The sequence below is a fragment of the Zea mays genome, chromosome 10 (genome assembly GCF_902167145.1).
Source record: "Zea mays cultivar B73 chromosome 10, Zm-B73-REFERENCE-NAM-5.0, whole genome shotgun sequence".
Classification (NCBI taxonomy): Eukaryota; Viridiplantae; Streptophyta; class Magnoliopsida; order Poales; family Poaceae; genus Zea; species Zea mays.
In genome coordinates this window covers 24,995,747-25,008,941 of record NC_050105.1, presented here as the reverse complement: position 1 = coordinate 25,008,941, position 13,195 = coordinate 24,995,747, and the positions used below count along the sequence as shown (strand labels likewise).

Genomic DNA, 13,195 nt, shown 5'->3' with positions numbered 1-13,195 from the left:
GCATGGTAAGGCGAGGACGCGTTGATTGTGGGAGGAGACTACGGAAGGATGCAGCGAGAGAGACGTCGCGCGAGGGGCGGATCGGCGTAGGGAGGTGGGGATCTCGGGAACCTTCCAAGCTGGGATAGATGGCAGAACCGTGCACCGTTGGTGTTGTGGACGTCTACACTAAGGACTTAAGTAGTAGTAGAGATTTATTATGAAGGCATGATAATCTTCTTTGCTAAGTGAATTACCTAAGATGTCAAAAGCAAGATAATTTAAGCGTATACATCTTTGATCTTCCTCGGAAATATTTTTCTTATCGTAATTAGAGGGTATAATACTCTTATCTAGAATTTGTTCTAATCATGGGTCTATGGTCCTAAAAGCATTTATCACACTAGTAGACCATGAAGCATAATTAGAACAATCATTAAGTAAAATCTCAAGAGTTACCTCCTTGATTTTCTTCGAAGGTGTCTTCTTGTTCTTTTGGGATCTTCCTCGAGCCATCACTTCGAGTTGTTAGACTCAATATGAAGTGCCTAGCTCTGATACCAATTGAAAGTCGGCTAGAGGGGGTGGATAGGCGAAACCTGAAAATTATAACTCTAAATCCAAACTAGATCCCTTGATTAGTGGTTAGAACAAGATGCACAATTATCGAAGTGTAAAACTAAGTCATTTGCTTGCAAAGAGTGTTGTTTTCAAAGAATGCGGAATTAGCAAATCAATACAACTAATAAGTTTATGGAGTAGAGAGCAAGAGGACTTAGATAAAGAAGAGGAATAACACAAATTCTTTCTTGCAAGGTGTTGCTTCTTGAAAGTCGCCTAGAGGGGGGTGGATAGGCGAAACCTAAAAATTAAAACTTTATCCCCCAACTAGATCCCTTGATTAGTGGTTAGAACAAGATTTACAGTTATCGGAGTATAAAACTAAGAACCTTTGGCTTGCAATGAGTATTGTTTTCAAAGAGTACGGAATTTAATCAATAACAATACTATTAGAAATGTTAGTGGAGAATAATGCAAGAGGGCTTTAGTTAAGAAGAAGATAAACACAAGTTCTTTCTTGCGAGGAGTTGCTTCTCTAAATGAGAATTCAACTTGAAGCAACACAAAATAATGTTAGCAAAGAGTAGTGCAAGAGAACTTAGAAAGAGAGAACAAACAAATCACAAGCAATAAACACATGAGACACGGGTGATTTGTTTTACCGAGGTTCGACCCTCAAAGGCCTAGTCCATGTTGAGGAGTCCACTAAGGACGGGTCTCTTTCAACCCTTTCCCTCTCTCAACCGATCCCCAAGATCGGCGAGCTCTTCTTCTTCTCAAGGATCACTTAAGACCCCGCAAGGATCACCACAAGCTTAGGTGTCTCTTGCTAGCTTTACAAGCCTCCAAAACTTTGGAGGAAGTTCAATGGGAGTCAAAACTCCATGCACAAATGAACGCAAGATGTAGCACACACTTTCTCTCAATGAATCTCACAAGGCACTAGAGCTAAACTCTCACAAGAGGCTTTCTTTTGCTTGCTCTCTCTTTTGTGGCACTTGTGTGGTTTGTAGTGGTCTAAATCTTATGTATAGGATGGATCAATAAATAGAGGTGGTTGGGAGGGCTTGAGTATGTCAACTATATGACTTGGAATGTTGCTTGAGCTCCCACACCTTGAAGTGGCCGGTTGGGGTGGTATTTATAGCCACCAACCAAATTGTAGCCGTTGGGGAAGGCTGCTGGCGATGGGCGCACCAGACAGTCCGGTGCGCCACCGGACAATGTCCGATGCGCCGCCACGTCATCTTGTAGTTAGGGCTTGGAGCTGGTCGACCGTTGGAGGCTTTGTCCTCATGTGGCACCGGACCCTCTGACCTTTTGCTCTGACATCTGAATTGCACTGTTCACTTTGCAGAGTCGACCATTGCGTGCAGATAGTCGTTGCTCCGCTGGTGCACCAGACAGTCCGGTGGCACACCGGACAGTTCGATGAATTATAGCGGAGCTGCGCCAGGGAAACCCGAAGCTGAAGAGTTTGAGCTGATTCACCCTGGTGCACCGGACACTGTCCGGTGGCACACCGGACAGTCCGGTGCGCCAGACCAGGGCATACTTCGATTTCCTTTTTGCTCATTTCTTTTGAAGCCTAACTTGTTCTTTTGATTGGTTTGTGTTGAACCTTTGACACCTGTAGAATATATAATCTAGATCAAACTAGTTAGTCCAATTATTTGTGTTGGGCAATTCAACCACCAAAATCATTTAGGAAAAGGTGTAAGCCTATTTCCCTTTCAATCTCCCCCTTTTTGGTGATTGATGCCAACACAAACCAAAGCAAATATATAAGTGCATAATTGAACTAGTTTGCATAAGGAAGTGCAAAAGGTTACTTAGAATTAAACCAATATACATTTCATAAGATATGCATGGATGCTTTCTTCATATTTAAAATTTTGGACCACGCTTGCACCACTTGTTTTGTTTTTGCAAATTCTTTTGTAAATTCTTTTCGAAGTCTTTTTGCAAATAGTCAAAGGTAAATGAATAAGATTTTGAGAAGCATTTTCAAGATTTGAAATTTTCTCCCCCTGTTTCAAATGCTTTTCCTTTGACTAAACAAAACTCCCCCTTAATCAAATTCTCCTCTTAGTGTTCAAGAGGGTTTTGGATATAAGTTTTGAAAGGGGTTATACCAATTTGAAATTATATCAAAATAAGATACTAATTTGAAAACACTTCTTTAAATACAAATTGATTTTTTTTTGAAATTGGTGATGGTGCGGTCCTTTTGCTTTGGGCTAATACTTTCTCCCCCTTTGGCATGAATCGCCAAAAATGGATACTTGTGAGTGAAATATAAGCCCTTTTTACTTTCTCTCTCCCTTTGGCAAACAATATATGAGTGAAGATTATACCAAATTGGAGGGCTAACGGAATACCGGCATGGAAGGATAATACAGAAGATGTAGAGTGGAAGCGATGTCTTTGCCGAATACTCCATTTCCCTTTCAATCTAAGACTTAATACACGAGATGCTCATGGAAACATATTAGTCTTAGCCTTGGCACAATAGAGATAGGAAATGTGCAAATGTACCAAAGAAAAGAGACATGATTAAAAGGATATGTCAATTAAGCTTAAACAGTTCTATATAATATAGATTGCTCCCCCTAAATATGTGCGTTGAGAGGAATACAAATTTTGGCCTTAAATGCCAAGTGCACATAATTAGGTTAATGAGAACATATCTTTATAGAACCTGTGAAGTGCAATGTGTCATAATAAAAGTGTGATGCTCATGACAGACTATGCACTTATGAAAGCATGTTGAAAACATCTTAAGCATTTACCCTTAAGGATTTCAAAGAGGCTTAAGGACCATCCACCATTGGAACAAAGGCAGCTTATCCTCGTTATAAGGTTAAACTTTAAGCTCTTTGACAATAAAATTACTTCACCCAGTTTTAACAAAGATGCAAGAATGAATGTTTGATAAGTTAAACTAGGTATGAAGCAGGGCTATTGCCTAGACATGCTTTCTCTTACTTTTATACAAGATAAGCGAGGAATGTATAGAAAAGGAAGATTTAGGTACATGTAAAAATGAGAGGAAGTAGTTTTACCCTTTTGTACCTTCACATAGAGACGCTCTCTTCATTGTGCTTTGTCCTTAGTCTTAGTTACTTTAAGACCTATATTCAAGACAATGTATGGAAATATTTTGCACAAGAGAGGGTTCTACAACTAGTGATCCTTTTCTAAGTCATTGTTATAATATATATCAAGTAGATCACAAATTGCATAAATATATCATGAATTCTCCTTTTAACTTAGTGCATATCAAGAGAGATATCAATTGAAATCATATAAGGCACTAAGAAACATAAGTGTTAATTGAAGTTATTCAATGATCAAACAAACAACAGATGCGATCAAAAGAACAACATAGGCATTAGATTATCATATAAGCTTAAAAACAGGAGAATCCAGTAAATATGCTACTTTAATAGTGAAAGTTACAATCCTTGATAAAAGTGACAATATTTTACCAAGATGGATTGAAATGTAGAAGCATACTTCATGAGAAACGTATTCTCATACTTGAGACTATGTGAGATTACTAAGATGAAGAATTAGTCTCAATATAATCAAGATATAGAAATAGGCCCCCCCTAGAGATATGCATCAAGAAATTGAATGAATTGGATAGATGCACTCACTTTTAAAGACAAATAGGGAGAAGCACTATTCATCTTGATCAAGGCTTATAAGATTTGCAATAAATAACTTATGCCTAGTTATTCTCACAATGAAAAGGATTTAGAATGCTTACAACCACACCATTGATTGTTTTGAAGATCTTATTGTCCAAGTAGGTGTTGTTGCTCTTGATGTCTTCCCTTTTCATTTGAGTGTCCTCCCTTTATAGTTTACTCTTTTTCCTTCCAAACTTATTGAAAATACTCAAGAGAGATGTTAATAGCACAAGGGAGTATATGATGAAGAATGATTTCTTTTAGATAAGGAATATAAACAATTCATCATTCACAAGTCACACAGACATGAAGTAAAATCCTCAACATTAGTGCTCATTAGAGGAATAAGCACCTTTTAAATATCTTGATCAATCATAGGAATTTTACTTCTTCATATTGAATTTATTATCATGACTTAAAAGCATATCAATATGAGAACAGATATAGCAAAGGCATGAATTAGATTCTAATGGACAAGTGTATTTTAAGATAATGAGATTGAATGCACATTTAGCTGACTTAAGTTTAATAAAGAATCTATTCTTCACATAGGTAGAATTTAGAGTAAATAATCATTGATGGGAACTATATTTGATTAAGAAGATGAGTTCCCATACCTTTGTTTTTACCTTTCTTCCTTTGGGTGAAGAGCAACCCTTGAGGCTTGCGGCTTGCACTTACTCTCTTGTAGATTTTCATAAGTAAGCTCAAGAGATATGTCATTAGTAACACAAGCACTAGTTTCCCTTTGTGTAATCATTTTGATAAGAAATGGAAAATAGATTACTAAAGCATGGAAACTTTATATTATGAACTAGATTATTCCATGATATATGCTTAGTTTTAACTTATGAAACAAGCATAGTTAATTCTTTAAGATAATGGGAACAAATCTAATTCAATCATGGAGAGCGATGAATGCAGAAGAATCATATCCAATATAAGCAAGAAGCACAACAACATAAGTCATTGAATTGATTTTTCTTTTTATGTTATATTGCGCACTTCCAAAGAGAAACTTATTCTCTACTAGTGAGACTACATGAGTTACTTAGATAAAAGCATTAGTCTCACTATTCTAGTTATAGAGAGAATTTTCTTTCAATTCAATATATATAAATACAAAACTCAAATTATGATCAACAAAACGAAATTTGGATCACCCAAAATGAAATTGTGTACCCTGGTGCAGCCCCAACCTTAGCCATGCAGCATGTTCATGTCTGTTCTTATTTTAGATCTTTTCGTCAAAAAAAATTACACTTATACCTGTAGGTGAAGTAAAGTCATTTTTAGACTACTCGCGTCATGTTTTATAGAACCAAGGTAACACCTCTTTATGTGCATGCGTGGCTAGAGCTCGGCATCATGGCTCGATATCATGGTCTGTGACACCGAGTGTGAGTCCAAGTCCCGGCACAATAAATCGTATAGTGTCGAGCCTTTTATTTTAGCTACCTCTACATATTTATTATGTCTTATCCACTGGCATTTTAATATAACTTATTCACTAGAGTTTTATAAAACTTTAGTGTCCAATTATAGTAAAAAAATTCAAGTGGTTAAGACACAATAAAATATTTTGAGCTAACTAAATTTAAAAAGATACCATAATTTACGGCATCAAGGCTCAGCAATGTAGAACGTGGCCTGCTATTTTAGCATCACGTCGTCAATCATGCTAGTTTTAACCTTTATTTTTGACGCCATGCTCTACAGTGTCATCTTACATTATCTAAGACTATCTCCATTAGCTTAGAAATTATATATTGCATCTTATTTTTTATTTTAAACTTTACTATATAAATATTGCAGTTTAGAGTAAAAATAATATTTTACACGAGATCCGCTCGAAACAGCCTAACCTCTGTTCTTGACGCATGACCTGTAGTACCGTGTTACCTAGACGAACGAGACCACGGTGCCGGAAAAAAAAAAGAATTCGGTGGTGTTCTTGTTGAGTCGTGTCCCTCGCATCGCATATTCGCATGTGCTCTGGCTGCGGTCTTCACGCGGCCGGTGTGCAGCATTCCCATGGCAGCTCCATACGGGTGGTGGACAGCATTGAGATGTTATGATTTGATCAGAAACAGGGGGACGCATGCCCGGTTTCCCATCCCATTTCCCAGCCTTTGTTACTTTGTGCATGGCTCTATAGCTGAAAGTTGGACCGTACCGTACCGTAGCGGTATGGTCTGGATCCATGAGGCTAACATTTTCGGTCCAGTATGACCTGAAATAATTTTAAGCTAGATCGTGCCGTACCTAGATATTAAAAGCTAGACTCGGTCTGGTCTGAAGCACGATAGACCAATGATTGTGCCGTGTCAGTCCAAATACGACACAGACAAAAAAAACTTGTATATATATCTAAAAAATACATCATCAAAATATTCATAAATTTACTATAGACTAAAAAATCGAAACCAATGTTTTCTATAATTATTATGAAGAGATAAAAAATATTGGAACATTAAATAACCATTTAAAAACCTAAGTTTGAGGTCTCAACTTCCGCAACCGTAGAATGCATGCATACATGCATGCCATTTGCACGTAGAGTAGCCCAAGTTGTTGGTTGGTAAACTTAACCGCGCGGGCGATAGCGACGAGCACGTTGGTTCTCTACTGGTCCATGCATTTTAGAATGGGGTAGTGGTTTACCAGAGCAGGACTCGTAATAATATCAGCTTGGCTCCATTCAGCTGGACGCGTTTCATTTTTTTTTTTTTTTTACACGAGTCGACCTAGAAGCTTATCTCATTGTTTCAAGAAAGAAAACCCACCAACCATCGTGTCCAATGATCCGTTACTGGAGAATGGATGATCACTACCGCTGTAACAAGCCTGCTACAATATCGAATTCTCAGCTGGTGCTGGACAACTAAAACTAATAATTAAAGGCAGCAATCTTTAATTCCGGTTACAACGCTCGGTACTAAATTAAGAGGAGCTTTTTATAGCGTGTTTGATATAGCTCCATTCTACCCTGAATCAACTTTCCTCTAAAACTCCAGGAATGAGCAGCTCTACTCTAGAGTTTTTGAGTCGTTTTGGCAAGAAGATTCCAGTCAGCTCCAGAGATGAGTGTTTCTGTGCGAGAAGACATGTAACATGTTCACCCTTGGGTTGGGTAATCTATATGTTTGCTATGGATAACGAGTCATATACAAATATATTTTTTGGCAATAAAATTTCTCAAATATAACATTGTCTCAAGAATCATCGAAACCATCAAAATCATTGCCCTCTCCTCTGCCAGCCGGCGTAAGCTCACCGGCAATCTCCCCATCGCGGAGGCCTTCAGTGTCGCATGCGCGTCTCGCACATAGAGCCATGTTTAATCTAGCGTGTACACGTGTGATCCAATGACTGGTATTCATGGATACCGTTCAGCGCTTGGTCAGCCAACGGTCACAAAACGAGTTTGCAAAAGAGCCCTTAGACTTTTCGAAAATAAACTTGGACTCCACACCAGTTATAACTAGGGTCAAAAGTATACTTTTTAGACCCTAGAAGCTATAGATAATTAATTATATGCCCCTGGTAGTTGTAAAATGAATAAAAATTCGTATATAATCCATTTTTAAATCCAAATTAATTGGTTATGGTCTCAAATACATTATAAGAAATGTCTAGAATAATCATAGGACCATTTTGTAGCATATTTTCATGATCGATGTGTTGTTTCTTATTTTTGTGCCCATGTTTGCTATATGTACGAGAGTAGACTCGGAGTGACGCAGGTGTCCTGAGGGCCCCACTTTTGAGGACCTCGAAACCCCCCGAAAAAAGTCAAGTATTTTATGCTCCTATCTCCTATTATATTAAATGCTGATTATTGTTTAGGCAACTAACTTGTATGCACTTGAAACAACTTAGGCCCTATTCGATTGTTTGAGATTGAAGCCCCAGATTAATTCCTAGCCGGATTACTTCTCTAATTTATATAGATTTTGATGAGCTGAAATGAATCCTGACTTATTCCGGTACAACCGAACAGGCCTTAGGGGTTCACGTGGAACCCAACCCATAAAGCCTGGTCATTAGCCAAACCTATACAGTACTGAGTACTGACTACTGAGTACTGGAGTATAATATATATAAGTAATTAAAAGGAAAAAAAAGGCAGAGCAGAACCGGCACCGCCGCCGAGTGCTCCTAATAAAACCGGCAGAGCGTGAGCGGTTTCACTGGTTTGCACGGCAGTCGTCGTCCCCCGCGGCTGCCGGCGGATTTGCAGCCCTAACCTTGGGGCCGCCCCCTGTATCACCTCACCAGCTGTTCAATTGTTCATCACAGTCACACCGCCCGCCGCGCCCTTCAATCAATCATCATGCTGCGTCGTCCGTCCCTTTGGCCTTTTGCCGTCTGTCCCTCACCCAGCAGCTCTAGAAAACTGTCCCGGTGACCCAGACCCGTCCAAGTCCCCATCCATGGCACCTCGTAGCTGGACGCCTGGACTGCTGCTGCACAAGCACAAGCACAGCTACCAAATCCAGTCCTGGGCCCTACTGGTAACCAAGTTGTGTTGTGTGTAGTTGTGTACGTGCCCTATTGCATTGCAGCTCTATTTGCGTTGTCTATCTATACTATATATATATCCTCCACGATCCACACGTCTCAGCGGCAGCGCTCAGAGGTCACAGCACACAGACAGCATTCATTCTTTCTTCTCCGTCAGTTCCCTCCACTGCCTTCTTGGAGCTGAAGCTCTGCACCCTTCTCCTCTCCCCACAATTGGATCACGCCCTATCTGTCCGTCCATCCGGCCTCAAGATTCCACGGCGCTGCGCAAGGTGAGGCTGTCCCTGCTCTTTTTTCTCACCTTCTGTTGTCACCTTCCACAAATCTGTTATGGCCGTCGTCGGTCCAGTCCACCCATGGTGGAAAGTGATAGCAAATCCCGCAGAGAATATGAATATGGCGCCATTTCTCCTCTTGCCGCTACGTACGTACGTAACATCCAAGATTCATTAGATTTTGCATGCGCTACTAGTACACTACTAGATACAGTACTTCGACGTCATCTGATGGAAGCATGAGCAAGAACTTGATGCAAGCGTTGCTCTTCTTTCTCCTGCTGCTAATTAAATTCTTCCCTTCTCATACTAGCGTGCCTCACGCAATGAATGCCATGCAGGACCTTCCATCCATTGCCATGTCGTCAAACCAGAACGAGAGCGGCGGCGGCGGCGGCGCGGGACCGCCGCTGCCGACGGCGTTCAAGAGCCCGTCCACGGACGGCAAGAGCGGCAGCCGCCGGAGCACGCGGTTCAAGGACGAGGACGAGTACGTGGAGGTCACGCTCGACGTCCGGGACGGCGGCGGCGGCGGCGACGACGTCGCCGTCCTGGCCATCAAGGACGACGTCCGCGACGACACGCAGGACGCCGCGTCGCTCCTGGACCGCCCGGCGCCCGGCGGGGCGGGGGGCGGCCTGTCCTCCAAGCTCAGGGCAGCGCGCGCGCGCCTCGGCCGCATCGCGTCGGGGAAGCGCGCCGCGGTGCCGCTCTCGGCGCTGCTCCGCCGCGACCCCGACCGCGCCAGGCTCGACAGGAGCGTCGTCACCGCGCTCAGGGGCCTCCAGTTCCTCAACCAGGCCGCCGTCACCGAGGGCTGGCCCGAGGTCGAGAAGCGCTTCCACCGCCTCGCCGTCGACGGCTTCCTCCTCCGCTCGCGATTCGGCCAGTGCATCGGTGAGTCACCGTCCACCACTCTTCTTTCTTGCATCTCTCTCTCTCTCTCCACTGCTTCTCTAAACCATTTGCTGCAGGGATGGTCGGATCCGAGGAGTTTGCGGCGCAGATCTTCGACGCCCTGGCACGGCGAAGGGGGATCACGGCAATGGTGCTCACCAAGGATCAGGTCCGGGAGTTCTGGGAGCAGCTCTCTGATCCAGGATTCGATGCCAAGCTTCAGACCTTCTTTGACATGTATGTCATGACTCATGACTGGTTTACCCACTCCTATAGTCCAGTTTTTCCTCTGCTACCAGTGGTCAAGTCAAGTGCATTCCGATACGACTTTCAGAAACTTTTAAGTCTGTTGATGTCTGAACTTGCTTGATTGTTAACTTGTTGCAGGGTTGACAAGAATGCCGATGGTCAGATCACTGAGGAGGAGCTCAAGGAGGTAATGTAACTAGTCGATGAAATGGATCAATGGTCCCCAACAAACATTGCTCAATTCAGTTATAACAATCTAAACTTTCTGAATTTCTTGCACCATCAGGTCCTCACTCTGACTGCCTCTGCGAACAAGCTGTCCAAGATCCTGGAGCGTGTGGACGAGTACACGGCGCTGATCATGGAGGAGCTCGATCCTGACAGCCTTGGCTACATCGAGGTTATTACTCTTTGCTTTGCAGTTTGCTTGCCCTCCCAATTCTGTATCAGCTTGACACTGACCTCCGAACCAATCAAACAAAACAGATCGCGAACCTGGAGTCGCTGCTGCTGCAGCCGCCGTCGCAGGCGCCGACGAGGTTGGTGACGCACAGCTCCAACATCAGCCAGCTGATCAGCCAGAGGCTGGCGCCAGCGCGCGACGACGGCCCGCTCCGGCGCGGCGCCAGGGCCGTGCTCTACTTCGCGGAGGACAACTGGAAGCGCGTCTGGGTGATGGCGCTCTGGCTGGCCATCAACGCCGGACTCTTCACCTGGAAGTTCCTCGCGTACCGGCGCCACCCCACGTTCGACGTCATGGGCTACTGCGTCTGCGTCGCCAAGGGCGGCGCCGAGACCACCAAGTTCAACATGGCGCTCATCCTGCTCCCCGTGTGCCGGAACACCATCACGTGGCTGCGGTCCCGGACCAGGCTCGGCGCCGCCGTCCCGTTCAACGACAACATCAACTTCCACAAGGTGGTCGCCGGCGGCGTGGCGGTCGGCGTGGCGCTGCACGCCGTGACGCACCTCACGTGCGACTTCCCGCGGCTGCTGCACGCCAGCGCCGCCGCGTACGAGCCCATGAAGGCGTACTTCGGCCAGCGCCGGATCCCCAACTACTGGTGGTTCGTCAGGGGCGTGGAGGGGATCACCGGCGTCATCATGGTCGTGCTCATGGCCGTCGCCTACACGCTGGCGCACCCGTGGTTCCGCCGGGGGAAGCTCAGCGAGGGCAACCCGCTGCGCCGGCTCAGCGGCTTCAACATGTTCTGGTACTCGCACCACCTCTTCGTCATCGTCTACGTCGCCTTCGTCGTCCACGGCGTCTGCCTCTACATCAACAGGACGTGGTACAAACAGACGGTAAAGCATTTCAGTGGCTTAGCTTGCTTTGAGAATTTATTCTAATCAACTTTTCAGTGACTTTCAGTTCCTCACAACAAATGCGCATTTTCAGACATGGATGTACCTCGCCATTCCCATCCTTCTCTACGCCGGCGAGCGGCTTCTCCGGGCGCTGAGGTCCCATGGCCTCACCACCGTGAGGATCGAGAAGGTTGCCCTGTACCCCGGGAATGTCATCGCCATTCACATGAGCAAGCCGCATGGGTTCAGCTACAAGAGCGGGCAGTACATCTACGTCAACTGCGGCGAGGTCTCGCCCTTCGAGTGGTAAAACCCGCCTCCGTCATTATTTTGCCGGGCCCGGCGTCGGCGACGGAGATCGCGCGCCATGGATGTTGATCTATCAGTTGCTCAATCCATTCGTGGCTGCAGGCACCCGTTCACCATCACCTCGGCGCCCGGCGACGACTACCTGAGCATGCACATCCGGTGCCGCGGCGACTGGACGGCCAGCTTCAGGGCGCTCTTCGCGCAGGTGTGCCGGCCGCCCGCCGCCGGCCAGAGCGGCCTCCTGCGGGCCGACTTCGCGTCCTCCACGGCGGCCGGCGGCGGCGGGAAGCTGCCGAAGCTGCTGATCGACGGGCCCTACGGCGCCCCCGCGCAGGACTACCGCAAGTACGACGTGCTCCTCCTCATCGGTCTCGGCATCGGCGCCACCCCGCTCATCAGCATCGTCAAGGACGTGCTCAACAACATCTCGGACAACAAAGACGAAGAGCAGCCGGCGGAGTTCATGACGCGGCGCGTGTACTTCTACTGGTGCACGCGGGAGGAGGGCTCCTTCGAGTGGTTCCGCGGCGTGATGAACGAGGTGGCGGAGCGCGACGCCCGCGGCGACGTGGTGGAGCTCCACAACCACTGCACCAGCGTGTACGAGGAAGGCGACGCGCGGTCGGCGCTGCTGGTGATGCTGCAAGCGCTGCACCACGCCAAGAGCGGCGTCGACGTGGTGTCCGGGACGCGGGTGCGCACGCACTTCGCGCGGCCCAACTGGCGGGACGTCTTCAAGCGGGTGGCCTGCAACCACCAGGGCCAGCGCGTCGGCGTCTTCTACTGCGGCGACCAGAAGGTCACGCCGGAGCTCCGACGCCTGTCGCAGGACTTCTCGCACAAGACCACCACCAAGTTCGTCTTCCACAAGGAGAACTTCTGATGTGGACCACCACGAAGCAGGACATGATAGTTTCATTCGTGAAGCAAGTTATTCCTGGTGTGTTTTAGGGTAGGACAAAAACGCTTGACATATGTATATGTGGATAATAACGTATGTAGTATCTAGTAATTAAGCAGCTTTTGTTTTTATCTTTTGCGTTTTGGAAAAAATAGATAGGAGTATACAGTACAGCATTGTTCATTAGTGATGTTCAAAGTATATACTGCCCGCAAGTACAAAATACAAAGCAAAAAAATGACTTAATTTTGGTGGAATTGTTTGATTTCCTTAACAAACTTAGCACAAACCTACCGTCAACAATTTTTCAAATGTAGGGTCCAATTACATTCAAACTCGGCACAATAAAGCTCCAAATTACGTATAGAAAAAACATGAATAAAAAATTAAAACAATGTTTTAGTTTAAATTCTTTCGTCGTCTCTTTTTCAACGGTCTTGTTCGATACTCGAGGTAACAGAGCTCCGTTAAACACCGAAGGTAGCGTAAAG

General features: G+C 45.2%; 1 protein-coding gene across 1 annotated transcript; it reads left to right on the top strand.

Moving 5' to 3' along the window:
- The first annotated feature begins 8,884 nt into the window (after window positions 1–8,884).
- LOC100381459 (uncharacterized) lies at window positions 8,885–12,935 on the top strand. The gene is made up of 8 exons (NM_001361430.1): window positions 8,885–9,037; window positions 9,382–9,937; window positions 10,015–10,174; window positions 10,325–10,373; window positions 10,473–10,586; window positions 10,673–11,491; window positions 11,586–11,800; window positions 11,906–12,935. The coding sequence occupies exons 2-8, from the start codon at window positions 9,400–9,402 to the stop codon at window positions 12,684–12,686; spliced, it is 2,676 nt and encodes an 891-aa protein (NP_001348359.1). The 5' UTR covers window positions 8,885–9,037; window positions 9,382–9,399; the 3' UTR covers window positions 12,687–12,935.
- Window positions 12,936–13,195: the final 260 nt, after the last annotated feature.